Source organism: Telmatherina bonti (genome assembly GCF_933228915.1).
Source record: "Telmatherina bonti genome assembly, chromosome: 22".
In the NCBI taxonomy this organism is placed as follows: domain Eukaryota; kingdom Metazoa; phylum Chordata; class Actinopteri; order Atheriniformes; family Telmatherinidae; genus Telmatherina; species Telmatherina bonti.
Window position 1 is genome coordinate 26,354,877 of NC_136631.1, and position 17,455 is coordinate 26,372,331.

Genomic DNA, 17,455 nt, shown 5'->3' on the forward strand with positions numbered 1-17,455 from the left:
AGTGGCGCAATACAAATAAAGTTGAATTGAATTAATTGCGGGGATAGGCTCCTGTGACCCTGAACTGAAAATGTAACAATTCAGTCATATATCATGGTAAACTTTCATTTGGTTAGCCTTGTAGCAAATGAAAGCTAAGCACAATATATGACCAGAAGACAACAACATGACCAGGTACAAAGTGAACAGTTCAGAGATCTTCTTGGACGTAAATATTGGTGGACTGAGGAGAAGGAACATCCAGCTTGTTCTCAGTAAAAAAACAAAAAAAACAAAACAAAAGTGCAGCTCTGATACGTGGTATGTGGTTGCATGTCTACCTATGTTGTAAGGAACTTCCACATCTGTGAAGGCTCCATCAATGCTGGAAAAGTAGAGCAGAGATAGACAGCTCCCGTCCTCGAGGACGGCTTTTCTTAATATTTTAGATGTTTCCCTGCTGCAACATATTTAATTCAAGTGAGATGGTTCTCTAACAGCATTTGGTGAACTTCTCCACAAGTTTGTTAATTATCTATTTATCTGAATCAAGTGTGTTGGAGTAGGAGCACATTTAAAGCCTGCAGGACATTGGCCTTCAAAGACCGGAGTTGCTGATCAGTGTTTCACATCAACATCCAGACAACGTCTCTCTCAGGGAAAGTTTGGCACATTTCAGCAGGACAATGCCAAACAACACACTGCACAGAAGATGGTCTCAGCTGAACTGCCGTGCCTTCAGTTCAGACCTTTAACCAATAGAAAACATTTGGAAATGAGATCAGACAGGAACGGAACAACATCCCTGGCCTCGTCACTTCCAAGATGTTTACAGACAGTTGTAAAGAGAAGATACAAAGATAAACAACTCCCTGTTTAGAAGTTTTTAGATCTGCTGCTGACATTAAATTAAGAGCTAATATTTTACATGACATGTGAAACGTCTCAGTTTATTCTGCTGGGAATAAAAAGGTTGCATTGCAAAAAGTTTTTATGTATTTTCCACAACTCCAAACTTTTGGGGAATTGAGGCAGTACTTCAGTGCAAATTTGGAAATTATATCAAAAGTTTGGGTTGATATTACATTTGGTGGAACTGGACCAGCTTCTGGCCAGTGGGGAGAATCAATGCAAAGCCTGAAATTAAATACAAAACTTTTCTTTTTTTTTCTTTTTTTTCCCCCATAATGCTTAATTTGTGATCATGCTACTCATTTCCACAAAAAATGCAAACCTGTCCGAAACACGAGGCTTGTAAACAGCAGCAGCAACAATGTGCAGCTCCTTTTGTTTGTCTTTTTTTTTTTGGCACCATTGTTGTCTGACTTGGAGGAGCGGCTGTGTCGGTAAATCGATGCAGTGTGGTGGCCAAGTTTCTGCTTGGCTGAGGTAAATAGAGATGTGTATCGAGGAAGAGGAAAAGACATTGACAGTGAGAAAAACAGATGCTAAGTGGTGAGCACTGAAAGAAGTCAAAACAGAAAGTGCTGCTGTTCGCGGAAGGAAGCGCAAATATCAGCTGTCAGTCCGGGAATCAGCAACTCCCACAGAGAGATGGAGGAGGAGGAGGAGGAGGAGGAGGAGGAGGAGGGAGGAGACTTGAGACTGAAGTAGTCAGATCTGATGCATTTCTCAGCAGGCAAGACAGCACAGCGCTGATGTTCACACAAGTTGCTCCTTTATCAACGAAACACGCCGCGTGGGTGAGTAAACATCCCAGATTATTAGTTCCAGGTTGAATTTGTGGTTAATTATTTTCTATAATGTGTGTGACAAGTTTGCACCAATGAATTCCTCCATGCTGGAGTGTGTCAGAACATCCTCGCCTTTATGCTGAATCGGTTAAGAAGCTTTTTTTTTTGTTGGTTTTATTCTGCCAAAAATCTAATGGATCCATTTTCATCTCTTCCTTTCCTTATTCTAGTTTAGATTATGTGAAAAAGAAAACGAGATGGGCTATATCAAATCTAACAGTTGTGTTGCTGAACCAAACCAAATTTAAGAGAAAACAGTTCATTTTGGGCCTCTAAAGCCAATTTAGTAAATATTTAGCCAGTTGTAGTAACACAGCAGATTGTATTTTCTATTTAAAAAGAAAAAACATACACCAAATCAGAGTTGATAAATGCAGTGATGTGAAATAATATTGGTCACATCTTCACACTTTTGGAACTTTAGCAACAACCCCACTACATACAAAAACAACAACAAAACAAAATTTAAAAAAAAAAACAAGATCAAGCTGTTGACAAATATCTTGGATCGTTTACCATAAATTTCTGGAGCATCTTATCTCATCTCATCTCATCTCATCTCATCTCATCTCATCTCATCTCATCTCATCTCATCTCATCTCATCTCATCTCATCTCATCTCATCTCATCTCATCACATCTCATCTCATCATCACGGAGCAGTATACCATTTGAGACCAATTATAATATGATTGCAAAATGCCTAATAACCTTATTAGGGATAAAGTACCATTGGTGTGCCATTTTAAACAAGCTTTTTTTTATTATTATTATACTAGAGTTAGTGTCTGGAGTGTTGTCCCCCACTGATGATGTATACCTTGAAAGCCTTTTTCCAGTCTTGCTGGTATCACTGTTGTGATCCTAAGTTTAGATTTTAGGGAAACTTAAAACATAGGGAGCGCTTTAACAAAGCGAAACATGTTAGCAACTACAAACATATTGATTAAAAGAAATGCTATGTGTGGAAAACATTCAGTTGAACTGAAACTAGTTCTGGTACTCTGTAGCCTACAAAGCATTCATAACTTCAAAACTCTTTGTCAAGATTGTTTATGCAACACATTTCACGGGAGCCGAAGACTAAAATTGGCCTTGTAATAGATTTACAGATGATAAATAACTTCACATGTGTGGGATATTTGGTGAAAACTTATCATCTCCTGATTAGGACCTTAGAAAGACTGAATTCTAGTCCTGGTGTTGTCACTGTTTGCCATGTAAACATCTGCTTCCACACACTGTTTTCCAGTTACATCATGGAGTGCCTCAAAAACTGCTGCAAGAACTTCCTGATGAAGAAAGAGAAGGAACAGGAGACCCAAGGTAAGGCGATGTCCTGCTCATCAGGTCTGACAGATTGTTTTTGTGTCTTACTGAATAATTTCTTTACTTTAAAGTGATCACACTGAAGATGCCTCCTAACAAGGAAGCCGAATCAGGAGACAAGCTAAATGAAGGGAGGAAGGGCTTTACAGAAGATTACCTCCTCTCCAAGTTGCCACCAGACGGCAAAGAGGTGCCATTCATCCTGCCTACCTTCAAGGCGTCCTTTGTCCAACCCACAGGTCCACAGTTCCCCAATTTGCAGCCCGGTCTACAGAGTATGTACCGCTTTATTTTCACCATCCTCTTCACCTTGGTTCTGCCAGGTTGCTTACAGTGTTTGCATGTCAGCTGTGAAGTCAGGATTTGCTCATCCAGTAAACATATGCAGACTGTTTGATTTAGACTTCACGGAACTGCAGGTGAAGATCATGAAAATAAGTTAAATAATTCTAATTAAACTGGATAAAACAAGTTATATACCTTGCATAGACAAAGACGTATCTGAAGTTTGGGTTTACTGCTTACTCCTGTATTTCAAACAGCAGGAATTATAAGTTACAGCAAAAATGTCAATGGTGCAGAGAGTGAAGGACAGATAAGTGGGGGTTGTATAACATTTAATCTTGGCCCAGCACATAGCTTGGTTATAGTGAGATTAAAGCAATCACACCCTTCTAAGTTCTAGCCAGCATTCAAGTCTCTGATCGCCACTGCCTTACAAATTTAAGTAAAAGTCAGCTTGGAAGTTACCGTGACATGATTGCACAGAGGGAATGCACCAGGATATCCTGTTTCTAAATGAAAAGGTGAGACGTTTTGGTTAAATGACTGAGGAGAATGGTTTGGTCAACTTAAAGCGCAGTGGCAAACATGTCCTCTAAAGCTTAGTAAGAAAAGGTCAGAAATGATAAAACTTTCTTAGAAAACTTGAGACAGTAACATTCGCCCGTGTTAAGGGAAACATATTAAGAGGGACAATAGAAAGTAAAGCCGCTTCTCACTTTGCTGTCATCTAACAAGCAATACAGAGGCATCTGCTGCTTGACCAGCAAACCTCTGTTTCATCTCCTCTAACTGTGGCTGCATTTCTGCATTCTAGTATCTATAATCCTCAGGCTTAGTTTAAGTGATTCTTATATGAATCTTGGTGCAAATGAAATCCTGAAACATCTTTGCAGGTTCAGCCAGGTCCACCTATGTAGAGAGGAAGGCAGACCTGTTGGGCACTGGTTCGTTTGCCTACAACCCAGAATCATACTTTCATCAGAGCCACTTGTCAGCTCACATCTCGCCTGGTTTGATCCGCCGAGACACAGGGAGGAACAGGAACTCCAGTCCTCTAAGCCCAGGTACTGTACACCTTAAACTCTGTCTGCACCTTTCAGATAACAAGTCAAAATGGCCAAAGAAAGAAAATGCATATCTGCAAATATTACTATGTTTAATACATTGACTCAGTTAGTCACAGGCACATTACATGTGTCATTATAGGATTTTCTTACTTTTCAAAAACCGAACTTTTATAAAGTGTTGTTGCCCTTCTGTAACAGAGGTTGCATGTTACGTAAGAAAAACTAATGTGAATTTATTCATTTGCACTTGCAAGGAAATACCTTGTCTGTACTTCAACTCAGAAGAGATTCTTTCAGCTTGATAAATGAATATAAATGAACTCTTAGCACATAAGAAAGCGCCTGAGTATTTTATGATGTTGTCATTCAGGCTGGACTCTAAAGCCGGACTACCATGGGCGACTAAGCAGCTCCATGTTTGATCTGTCCAACATTCAGAGCCAAAAACAGGTGAGACCATTTTTATCTAATCGGTTTTCACACTATTTGATTTTCTAAAAAGCTGTGTCAACTAAAACTAAATATAGTTGGATAGTTTCCACTGTTTGTCAGCAGCATTGCATAACATTGGGAAAAAGCCACTTTCATTTTTCTAAAGAGCAGAGTAAGAAGGTCATTTTATGCTGAAGAGTCAAAACAGATCCAAATAGACACCTGAAAAGTTGTTGCTTCTCATTCTAAATGTTCATTTTACATAGAGAAATATGGCACAAATTTGTAGAAATAAATATATTGTCATAAATGTAGCAAAAACAGCAAAATGAAAATTTAGAAAAAAAATAACGAATGTCGACATGGTTAAATATACACGAAAATATTAGCAAATTAAAAAAAGACATACAAAAAAATGAACTGAAAATTTCGGATGGTATTTGCATCATTTGATTCTCCAACTTGGTTGAAGCCTAGCAGAGTTTATACAGCGTTTAAAAGAGCCAACGCCTGCAACAAAACAGAACAAAAGCTGCAAAACAGCAGCAGAGCCTCACATTGAGTCTGGATTACATCTCTGTTTTACTGGAACATGCGAGCGTGGTTTTCATACCTGACACTTTACATGTCTATTTGAAGATAAATAACAGCGGCCAATCTATATTTGCTTGTGAAATTGTGAGCTGGATCCCAGCCATAGTTCCCTTCTGCAATTAATTTATTATTTTAGAAGCTATCTGTGAATCTAATCTGAACTTGCCACCTCTGATTCAGCTCCACCTTCAGTGACTGAACAAGCCTGTGAATGGTAACATAATGCAATATTTAATCAGTAATATTAAACAGAAAGCAAAAGACGAGATGGGGTGTAACTCCTTGTTTAATAATGTATGCTTCCACCAGCTACTTGTTACTTTACATGAATGCAGCTTTGTTACAAGCAGCCAATCCAAAGATTGACGTAACACCTCTGTAAACATTTCATCTTTCTAAATAATGATGTACATGAAGCACAATGTTCTTACTTTTTGTTCAGCTATAATCTACAGTAAAAGAAGATAAATAAGAGAAAAAAGTGATTATGGTATTTTTTGTCTTTATCATATTTAATTTAACATTAAGATGGTTGAAGACTCAGATGTGTAAAATGGAGTCATGGCTGTGTTTTTTTTCCACCTGCAGCGCATTGATTCCATGTCCAGCACCTTAAGCAGCACATCGTCTGCAATAGGCTCCATAGACAGCAGTCTGGGTAACTATGTTTCAGATCAAACTCTCTATTACTTTTCTGTCCAAAGAAAGACCCTCTTGAGCTGCCAACCCTTCAAAGGGATGAGTTCATTGCAATAATGAAAAGTTTAAAATGTTTTTATTAGACTTGGTACTATCAGCTAAATGCACAAGCTCAAATTAGTCTTAAGTCATTTTTAGTTTCTGTTCAGATGTTCTCAAATGTTAAAGATGAAAATGCCCGTAGGCCATGATTATTCAGAGCAAAGACATGTTATGCATTTACTCCTATTGTGTTAAATCCACACCTTTTTAGATGAACATTGCGACTGGATGAGCCAGCCTGGGCTCATCCTGTAGAAGTAAATGAAACTTGAGCTCTCAGCGTGGTTTTATTTCCAGAACGATGACATAAAGATTCTGGACATCCCCATCGGAGATATTCTCCATAGCTGTAGGGCTTTAAGAGTGATGAATAGGCTGGTTACGTAACCACTTCAAGGGAATTGCGGAACTGAATTCCAGATAAGAGAAAAGATTTGCTGTAAATGCATCTGGAAAATTCCCAAGTATTTTTTTTAAACATCTATCAGCATCATGCTTTTGCACCAGCTAACATTCATATAAAAACACTATTTCTTTGTCCTTTTGTTTTCAGACTCCATTACCTTGTCTGGGGATGAGCATGAGCTGGGGAAAGTGTGTGTCCGGCTTAACTATCAGGAGGCCCTGGAGCAGGTGTGGATCACCCTGGTTCAGGTAAGGTTACATACAGTAAGGAGGTGGGGGCCACAGGACAAAAGGCTCTGTTGTAGGGTTTCTCAAAGGAAGCCCTGTGCGTCCAGAATAGAGGTCTCTGTTAGCTCTCCTCAATGCTCTACTAACTTTGGCTCCGACACTCAGAAGGAAAAGGTTTGTTTTTTTAAGGAGTGAAACTGTCTTGATTGATGTTAAACAGAGGAAATGAGTGTGGAGTTACAGGGCTACAGTTCTCTTGTGTGTGAAATATGCATGTTTACAGTTTGCAAGGTTTAATGTTGAGGTATGCGCATATTCCCTGAGGAGCAGGGGGCTAAAACTAATAAGGGGGCACCTCTGCTCCACTTGAGATTTTGTAAGTGGACTGGACGAGGTGTTTTTTTTCGTCCCTGAGTTCATGTCAGTGCAGTACATGAGTCATGTACTGGGACATTTAGATGAATTTTCCAGCCAATAAGGTTTCACAAATACTTTGTAGATCATAACTTTGTGAGTTATTTTCCTAAAGATCATTAATGTTTGACTCTTTACCCTTTTTGTGACCAGTGTTCAGATCTCAACCTTCATCCAGATGGAGCGGGACAACAAATTTGTTTCAAAGCAATCATCACCACTCCGAAGCCCATACAGTTCAAGAGCACAGTCAAAGAATACAGTCAGGTGTTTGTGACATATAACTTCATACATGCTTGATTAATTACTTAACCTTCATACACAGACACCATGAATTAACTGCATGTATTTTTTTAGATGAACTTAATATTCTTACTAATACTTTTTCTGCTTTTAGGATATATCCTTCATGGAGACCTTTGTATTTGCTCTGCGTCTCCAGCAGTTGCGCTGCAGTGCCTTGGTGCTGCGCCTGCAGACACACAACCCCAAGAAACGTACATTGGCTGAAAGTGTGCTTTCCCTGAGAGAGCTCGGTCCTCAGGAATCAGATCACTGGTTGGAACTCAACCCTCCATCTAAATCCTCTGTAAGTATGTTTTTTTGGGTCCAGTTTTGCTTCCACTGCGTTGTCTTGTTGCTGGTGTATTAAATGGTAGCACGCTTTAAGAGTATTTACTGAAAAATTTCGAGGTAAGAGGTTACCATATGTATCATCACATTGATTTACAAGTTGCAAAATGACATCAATCTTTTTCCTGATGTCCTTCTGTTTAAACTTTTAGGTGGTTATTTTCAAAAGATTAATATTTCTACAAATGTCACCAACAAGTCTTCCAATTATGCGACCAAACATGTAGTGTAATAATACCCTTAAGTTTGACTTAAGTGTGAGCATGTCCACATCAGTGGAAATATCACTGTCATTTATTAATACTTTGCAAAGCCTATTTCAAATGGCGCTTCCAACCATAGGACAGAAAACACAGTTTTTTTCTCAGTTCAGAGTTCTATTCAGTCAAGGTGACAACCCTATACTAAAACCCTTTCTTGACTTAGTTGGGATTAAACAAAATATGCATAGTTTTATGCCACTGTTACGTTAATGAACAAGATTCTGACACATCAAATGCAGTTGTTCTCATGACCATTAGAGGTTACACATTCTTTGAATATATTTATGTATATATAATGATCTTTTTTGTCCATAGATATAAATGACCTATATTTAGGTAATATAGTATAATAAATTGACCTATTTTAGGACAATTTGTGCCATTTATTTCTATCCAGCTTCTACATATGATGTCAGGAAATAAAGAGCCTATACTGGTGATCAAGACGTGAAATGCTATGAATAATACCCAATGAGAAATTTGAGATGCAGGTATTCAGGAGTCTGGAATCAAACTAACTTAAAGTCACTGATTGCAGGACCAAAGCTCCGAGTTCCACAGTCCTTAATGAGACTATGGTGCTTTTTAAACAACATGATGCTGAAAAATCTTGATAGTTTAATAAATACAGGACATTTCAGGCTGTAATAGTCTGAACAGCTATGCTAGCTGCTGTTGCTATACCTAGCACACTGTGCTAATGTTGTCCATCACCATAAGGATTGACAATTTTTGTAGTTCAGTTATAAAAACTGCACAAAATACTATATTGTATTTTGTAAAAAAGAACAAAAAACAAAAAAACATTTAAAATGTTTTACCTTTTACTTATATTTGTGACCTGATTTTAAATGTCAAAGGGTAAATAGCTGACGCTAACTAGCTCACAGTCTGCGTGTCCTTGACAAGTTTAGCTAATTGTTTTTTTACTTGTGCAGTCAGCTACCGGTGTTTTCTGTTCCCTGAGTGCAATAACAGTCTTGAAATGTCCGTTTTACTACTTATTGTTCATGATTTCCTCTGTGTGCTCCTGTATTTTACCACCTTTTTGCATTAGTACAGCCATAAGGACAAGGTACTAGCTGTGCCTCATAAAACTGTCCTCATGCTGTATTCTTACTGCCTGGCATGTACCGTACTCTTGAGTCTTGGCCCAAACAGACAGTGTTTTTTGCACAATTACAGACAAAACTGAATGTTGAGTCACTTATGAGGGAAATAAGGACTCAGACGTTATTTGACAGACACAACCTGAGTGCAGTATCTCTAAATGAAAAAGATGGAAAAAATAGGTCAAACCTCAAACTATTTTACCAGCAGAGAGTGGTTTTGCTGCTAAATGGATGTATGTCTGGCCAGTAACTGTAAAATCTGAACTGAGTCTGTACTTAGAGGATCAGACAGTGACTCATCATCAGGTTTTCAGAGGGACAATTTATTCAGTCAGCGAGTACCCATCTGCTGGACACAAAAGACCCAAATTGTCCAAATAACTGTCAATCAGTGGAAGCTTTTAGGTGTTGAGACGGCTTAATCTGAGGGAGTCTTGAAAGAAAAACAAAACAAAGAAAAGAGACAGCATTTTGGGGAAAAAAACCAAACAGGATGGCTGGAGGGGAAAATAATACCACAGCAGCAGTTCTGTGGGGGAACAATTAGGCATTTAAATTATAATGTAAACGATGCCTTTGCTTTTTAAGGTTAAAGAGAACTGACAGAATTTCTGAAGCTGAAGACATGTTTGTTAGCGATGTAATAGATATTTGGTCATTACCAATCATAACTGAGTGTTGTTGGACCTGGAGGACTCATTCATTAGCTTTCGAGGTGTTTTAGTCCAGGCCACAAATTTAAGGGGAAAAGATAGAAATTACATTTCATCCTCTGTGGATGATGAATATGTATTTAGCATTCACGAACTGCGTCAATGTTACTCCTGATCCAACAAAAAGTAGACCAACAGAATATAAAACTGGTTAGTTCTTCAATGAAACTTCCCAGAAGTTAAAACTGATGAAATATAAGTGATAAAAAAGTTACTTCCTTCATTACCAGAGTGATTCAGAACTTTAGTATTGACACTGCGAGACAGAGGAAATGTTTCCTTGACCGAACTTGAGCTTTTCCTGCTGTTTATCAGTTTTCTGACTCTGACAGTTCAGGTGAAACTAAATGTAAAAATGTTTGCAAGGCTGTATCTGCAAAGTTCTGCCTCATTACAAAATATATTCACTTGATGGCAGTAAAATTAATCAGCATCTTATGTATGAGTAATAAAACTTAAAACATTCTTGGCTTATACATGACATAAAATGCAAAAGAAAAAACCTGATTATGTTGAAATAATTGTATGTTGTCGTATAGGTTTGCCACTCTGAGCTGCACCTCAGCACCTGCTTTCAGCCAGTAAATGGACGCATCCAGGTCCAGATTCTTGCTGCCCAAAACCTCCCTCCATCCTGCTCACCTCTGTCCCAATGTAAGCATGTCTGTACTGTGAATATTTATAAGTGAAGATGAGTAACTGGTCAGTTTTTGTGACAAATCACTGTTGTTCATTTTACCTCCGTCCTTCCTGTGAAGCATTTTTCATCAAAATGGAGCTGCACCAGTTGGGACAGGAGGTGATAAAGAAAAAGACTCGTGCGCTGAAACCGTCGAAGGGTCGGTGTCAGTGGGCAGAGACTTTCCACTTCATCCTGGCCTCCTTAGAGCACGCCTGCTCGCTGTCGGTCAGGCTCTACAGCTGCAGCTCTGTCAGACGGAAACAGTGTCTTGGACAGGTGAGTCCAGATTGTGGGCATTTATGATAACTTTTTTGCTCTCAGACAACAAAACAAATCACTGCAGAAAGAATTCTTATTCTGCCTCTTAAAACGGAGTAAAATCTACTTTTTGCCTGGTTATTGGTTGCTGGCAGCTTTGTTTAGAGGTGGAACTTTTTATGGTTGCTCTCGTTCTGGTGCTGTCATGCAAATACTTGAGCCATTTCAGATCTGTAGAATTAGGAGGGTTTATTGGGTCTGCAATAACTTTTTAGTCAGCAGTAAGTGTCAAAGTAATCCTACACAAATACCAGGACCCAAAATTTCCTTGCAGAACTTTTACATTACAAAAAGATCATTTGCATACAGTTGTGCTCATATTTATTCATACCCTTTCATTAAATAAAGAAAAAACAGCTGCCTGTAAAATAAGCTGAAATTGACTAAAGTAATAAATAAAAATTTTATGAAAATCATGACATTATTTTCTAATTCTGGTTGAATAGAAATATTTTTTTAAAAAGCAAACAAAAAAGATAATTTATTACGTATTACATCACTCATAAACTAATATTTTGTTGAACAATCCTTTAATGTTTCCGCTACAGTCAGGTGTTTTCTGTTCCTCTCAGTCAGACTTCTGCACCTGTTGACAGATATTTTGTCCCACTGTTCAACAGAAAATTGCTATAATTTGTCCAGGACCAATTTGTTGTTTTTTTTTCTTTCTTCAACTCAATTAAATGAAAAAAACAGCGTCTTATATTACTAAATTTTTTTTTTTTTGCAAATCTTTAGTTATTGTTTCCTTTTTAAGTCTCCAGTTATTTGAGTGACTGTTGTAATTTCAGCCTTTTCTTTAATGAAAGGGGATGAATGCATATGAGCACAACTGTATATCTTTTCGCCTATCAGCTGATCGTGTGGCTGCATTATGTGATTAACAAACCAACAACTTGTTTTTCTTGGTTCATGCCAGGTTCATCTGGGGGTTGACAGCACTCTACCAGAGGCTGTGGAGCAGTGGAAGGACACAATGTCTCACCCAGAGAAAGTGGTGAAAGCATGGCACAGGCTAAGCCCTCCCTAACGCTCTTCTTTGCAGTGTTTGAAGACACTGCTGACATCATGCCCTTGTGCAGCAGGCCCAACAGTACCTGCTTACTTTTCCAGTCGGCTTACCAAAGTCGTGTATGCTGACTGAGTCCATGCTTGAGGATCGGACTGTAAAGTGCTGAACGTGCTCTGCATGTCCGGGAAGACAGTTCATGTGTTCATTATTTGACTGTAAATAGGGGTGTTGAACAAAGTGTAGGTGCTCTAGACTGAATAGAAAATGCTGAAAACCTTAGAGCATTTATTTCTGTAACAATTTAACAACATATCATATAGTTATGTAATTTACTTTGTAAGTTACAGACCTTGTGTGGATCACTGCCTTTGGGGAAAACTGTCTTTCTTTTCAGTTGCTAATATACAAAAAAAGAAATGATGTCCCTTTTCAGGCCTTACCAGGTTTTAGCCAGTTTGCTGGTCTTGATCATTCAGGTGTGTTAACAAACGTTAAGGAGGAAAAGCATCAGCTGTGATCTTACAGTAGCAATATTTGCCGTCCATCAGTCTGGAAGGGTTTTGGGAAAATTTTTAAACTCTTTGTAAAGTCAAACATTCATAACAGCTGCTGATCTTTCCTGGAGTGGATGTCTCTGCAAGTTCACCCCTCAGTGCAACGCTCAAAAATCACCCTAGAGACAAACCTCAGACGATACAAGCCCCAGCTGACGTCTTAAATATTTGTTTATTTGGCTTTTTAGAAAGATTATTATTCATATGAATACTAGTGTCTTCTTTTTTTTCATACCTGTAAGTTTAAAAGTAGGAAAAGTTGACACTAAGACAAACTGTGTTGGTCTGTAGATAATGTTCACCTTACAGAACACACCTGGAGATTTTCCACATTTGTCTTACTATCAACAAAACTTCTTAAAGAGCTGGACATTTGTAGCTTTTAACAGACATTTATTCTTTTTTGAAAAAAAAAAAATGTAGAAAGATGTCATACACAGCTTGAAAGTGGGTCTTATTGCAGCAGGAGGAGGCAAGACCAGGTTCAGTCACACAGATACTGCTTGTTAGCTCATTGTTACTTTTTTATTCTTGGAGCAGAAAAACAGAAAACTACTCAATGATAAAAGGGCAATACAGGATTTCTCCCTGATCCCTTGTTTAATATTATGGAAAGTCATGTTACTAAACGAACAGCAGCACACAACTCAAAGCTAAGTTGTACATTTTGTAAATCAAGCACTTTACTTTCTCTCTTATTTAATATTTTGATTTTAAAATGGTACCATAATAAAAAGTAGTTGTCATTTGGTTGTGAAGTGTGTTTATTGGAGAATTAAAGGAGGGACAGAGGATAATCCAGAAGAACAACCAATTAGATGTGAGACATGGCTCAAATTGAAGTGCAAAAATAAAGACGCATGAGTATTTTGTTATGTGGGAAAGTGGCGTGGCGAGAACAGAAAACTCAAACTTTGTTCAGCTCAGCTGAAATTGTGAAACAGGTCATCCTTCATAACCTGTGGAGTCATTTTGTGTTGAACAAGCGGCTGATTCAGAAGCCTGAAATTGACTGAAAACTGAATTTTACAGTGTTTCTCCTGCTGTCTGAAAATCTTCTTTTTTCCCCCATTTCACAATTTATTACGAGGCAATTTAATGTCACTACAGTACACAGCCAATCTCATCCGCTTGATTTGAAGAGTTTCTGCAGAAAATTACTTTTTTTTGGTCTGTAGAGAAACTAATTTCCCATCTCTGGAGGTAGAGTTTCATTTCAATTACTCAAAGAAGAAAAATCCAAACTAAGAAACTAAGTATCCTCAAGATCGAACCCTTTGCTCTTCATGTAATTGAACATTTTTAACAGATGAATTTGTGTGAATAAAGCACCCCGCTGTTATCTTCTGAAATGGGAACGCTCTCTCCATTTCAGTCTAATAAACCATTAGATTGACTGACGTGTTCTGTGTAACCAGCTGTGGATGTGGACATGCAAACACACACCCAGCAAACAATAAGTCTGTGGACCAAGACAACAGAGTGCGGCGAGTGTTTGCATTCAAAGTGTGTGTGACCAGGACAACCGGGTGTCCCACGTGGACCGACCTGCGTCAAAGCCCTTCACATCCTGACGTGCCAAAACACCACCATCTTTATTTGTTAGAATTAATGTTTGATTTATGGTTAATGTTACACAGAGGGAATGCCAGACACACCTTGTGTGTGATTTGACTTCACACTTCACTCTTGGCGCAGAGAAACATGTTTTACTTTGTCTGAAGAGCCTGAGCCCAATGAGGGTTTTTCTGGTTGTTGTCTTGTCTCTGTGCTAAACAGATTCTTTTGGCAGGTTGCTACTAAAGTCCACTGCTTGTTCTCGCTTTCTCATAAATGCAGACTTGTGCACACAGGTTTCTCTCCTGGGAAACACAAGTAGGGATGTACAGGAGAAGTGATGTGCTGATTTTTAATAAGATGCGTTTTTACATGAGAACCTGCAGCCTTAGCTTGCAAAACACTAAAAAACATTGTGATGCTGAATAAAACATGTTAGAAGAAAAGCTATTTCTCTCTGATCTTATGAAATTCCTTCAATAGAAATGCCAGATAGCAGCTGCACACAAGCACATAATGTAAACATGAGGACTGTTTGTTTTATTTGCAGAATTTTGATCACCAAGTGTCCTGCAAGGGGCAAAAAACCTAAATATAGCCGAAAAAGTAATTAAATTTGTGTTTAGTGGTTTATTTTTTCTTTTTTGGACAAAACATCCTGGCTGAAAACCTTAAACTGTTAGAAAAGCTGTGTATTACCCTTTTAAACAGGACCACATTTGTAAGAAAAATGCATTTAAGGGATGATTTTTTTTTTACATTTTGTATTCATATCGCTTATATTTCATCTCTAATATTATCTTAATTATTAATCTATGGGTTATACCCATGAATATCACCTCTGCCAAAGCCGGGCTGTTTGCAGCACTGATAAGCTATCTGTTTTTCATGGAGGCAGTGTGATGGTGTGGGGGTGCATCTCCCTCACTGGAAAAACTTGTAAGTAAACTTGATGCAGAGATAAACCGGTGGTAGATAAACCCATATCTCCAAGACTGAGCTCCATGATGATAGCACTCACACCCAAAGAGCAGGATTTATCAGAACCTCCCTCCAGGATTTGAGAGTGGAGAGGATGGCATAGTGTGCAGTCCCGACCTCGACCCCACTGAACACTGAAATCAGCCCGGATGTTCTGCTCGTACAACCACATTGGCTGTGACCAACGCTGGTGACCTAACTGGTACCATTTTAATAACAACTCTGACTTCATTTAAAAAGGGAATAAAAAGGGTTTCCAACAACAAAAGATTTACTGGCAAGAATGGGTGGCTGTAGCTTGGGAGGAAGAGGAGTTAGCTTGCAACTGGAAATTTGGGAGATCAATTTCAGTCTTCCCCTGACTGTGTGCTGAAATGTTCTTGGGCAAGACACTGAACCTCAAGTTGCCCCCTGATGTGCTTTCAGGCTAGGAGTGTATATGTAAGTTGCTTTGCATAAAAGCATCTGCTACATGACTGCAGAAAAGAATAAAGAAGCAGTGATACAACAAAGAAATGATCCACCAAATAATAAATGTGCTTTCTTTTTGTGCTATGGTTGTATAAACAACTCATGCTTACAGACATAAGCTGATCCTGCAGCACTTCTGCTGCTTAAACAGCAAAAACATTCTGGATTTTATTTATCTCAGTCTTTTTCTAAATTTGTACAAAATCGTTGCCACCATCCAGAGCTAAAAGCCATCCATAAATTTGCTGTGGTAAATTGGATTTAAAAAATGTTAGTGTAATCTCTTCCATACAGGAGATTACACAATTACACCGTTTTTTTTATTTATATATTTAAATGCAGGATAGAGTGTCTGGTGTCTTGGTGTTCACAGTTGCACTGAGATGAAGATCAGATGAAAGACAGTTTTAGTTGGGATTGTAATTAGTTAAATTGAAAGAACTGAACTGAGATTAAGGCAGAATTAAACAAACATGTCAAGGGAATTTCATAATTATGTAATTTTATAGAAAAACTAATGACACAAAACAGTGAAAAAAACAAAACAATAACAGCATTTCAGAAGACACACTTTGAGAAAATACTTTTTTTGCTCTGTTTCTGCTTCAGGCTTGGGATGATTTTTAATTTGTTCACTTTTGTTCATATTGGTGTTATTTAACCTGTTTACTGGGCTGCAGCGCAGGAAAAGGACTGAACACACAGACTTAAAAGTATTGGTTTAAATAATCTAGTGAAAGACCCAGAACCTGTTGACCAGTAGCAGGATTACTGGTGGTGGTGATCTCCCTACACAACCTCACAGGGGCAGCCAACGAACTTAATCAGGATAAAAAGCCCCATTCTCCGACCGACTTGTGTGCTTCGACTGGGTGTTGAGAGACTGACGAAGCAGCCTGTGGGGTTATTCTGAGGTTTCTATGGAGATTTGTATGGCTAAATGGTCCACATTTCAAATGCTTTTTAACCTTTAATCTTTAAACTTCATCGTGTCTTTTTCACCCACCCATCGAGTAGGCATGCTGTAGGTAAAGAAATGCTTTGTAAAAAAACATTTTCTCACTAGATGAGTTGTTGCTCTCCTATAAAATGATTTAATCCATGTCTCATTTGGTTTGACCCAGACCATTAGAGTTATAGTTATTCAGCATTTTCCAGAAAGTTTTGAAGTACTACACTTCTTTTTGTAAAAATCCATGTCACTTTCTTTTTTTTGTGTGTGTGTTTGACCCAAGTTGTACTTATTTGTCCAAATATTAACTCAGAATAAAGTGAAGTGTAATGTGTGAAACAAGGCATTCTAATCTAAAGCAGAAAGTAAGAGCTGAGATGATACAGAAGACATTTTCAGTCATCACGTTGAAAGTAAGAACTGGACCTTCCTTTTTCTGACTGCCTTTGAAAATCCCAGGAACCAATAAAGAGAACAATGATCAGTGGGGCCACAGATTGCTGTAGAAGCGGGGGTCTCGGTCACAATGCTTGCTCCTAGTAGTCTCATTAACTTGGTATTTGTGCATGGTGATGAATGTTTGAAAGAAACTTGGCCTGTCTTCCCATTGGGCACAGCTGCTGCAGGGGGAGACAGACTGAGGCGGACCACCAGCTGCTGTTCTGTCATCAATATTGGATAAGAATCTCAATAAGAAGGATGTTTCTTATGGTTTAATTTCCAGGATCTGAATTGTCCACATACTAAAACTGATAAAGGACAGTGTTGTTGTAGGGTGGGTGCATGCCAGCCTCCCATGCTGACTTTCTGAAGGAGCTAGTGCGCCCTCGTGCGATCATGAACAGGAACTAATCATCAGAGTGGAGGGCTGGGGGGGGGGGGGGGGGGGGGGTCAGGAAAGGTGTGGGCATTGTGACGCATTCATCATCCACTTTAAAAACCTGAGCATGCAAGAACAGGTAAATCTCACACTGAAGAAA

At 38.6% G+C, this 17,455-nt stretch overlaps 1 protein-coding gene across 1 annotated transcript; it reads left to right on the forward strand.

Annotated features, from left to right (window-relative positions):
- Positions 1-1,668: 1,668 nt before the first annotated feature.
- Positions 1,669-11,978, forward strand: tc2n (tandem C2 domains, nuclear; the record flags this gene model as incomplete). Its single annotated transcript, XM_079261659.1, has 12 exons — positions 1,669-1,682; positions 2,985-3,058; positions 3,133-3,336; positions 4,240-4,410; positions 4,784-4,863; positions 6,028-6,097; positions 6,734-6,834; positions 7,381-7,494; positions 7,625-7,816; positions 10,488-10,602; positions 10,707-10,906; positions 11,868-11,978. The coding sequence occupies exons 2-12, from the start codon at positions 2,992-2,994 to the stop codon at positions 11,976-11,978; spliced, it is 1,425 nt and encodes a 474-aa protein (XP_079117785.1). The 5' UTR covers positions 1,669-1,682; positions 2,985-2,991.
- Between the last annotated feature and the right edge of the window lie 5,477 nt (positions 11,979-17,455).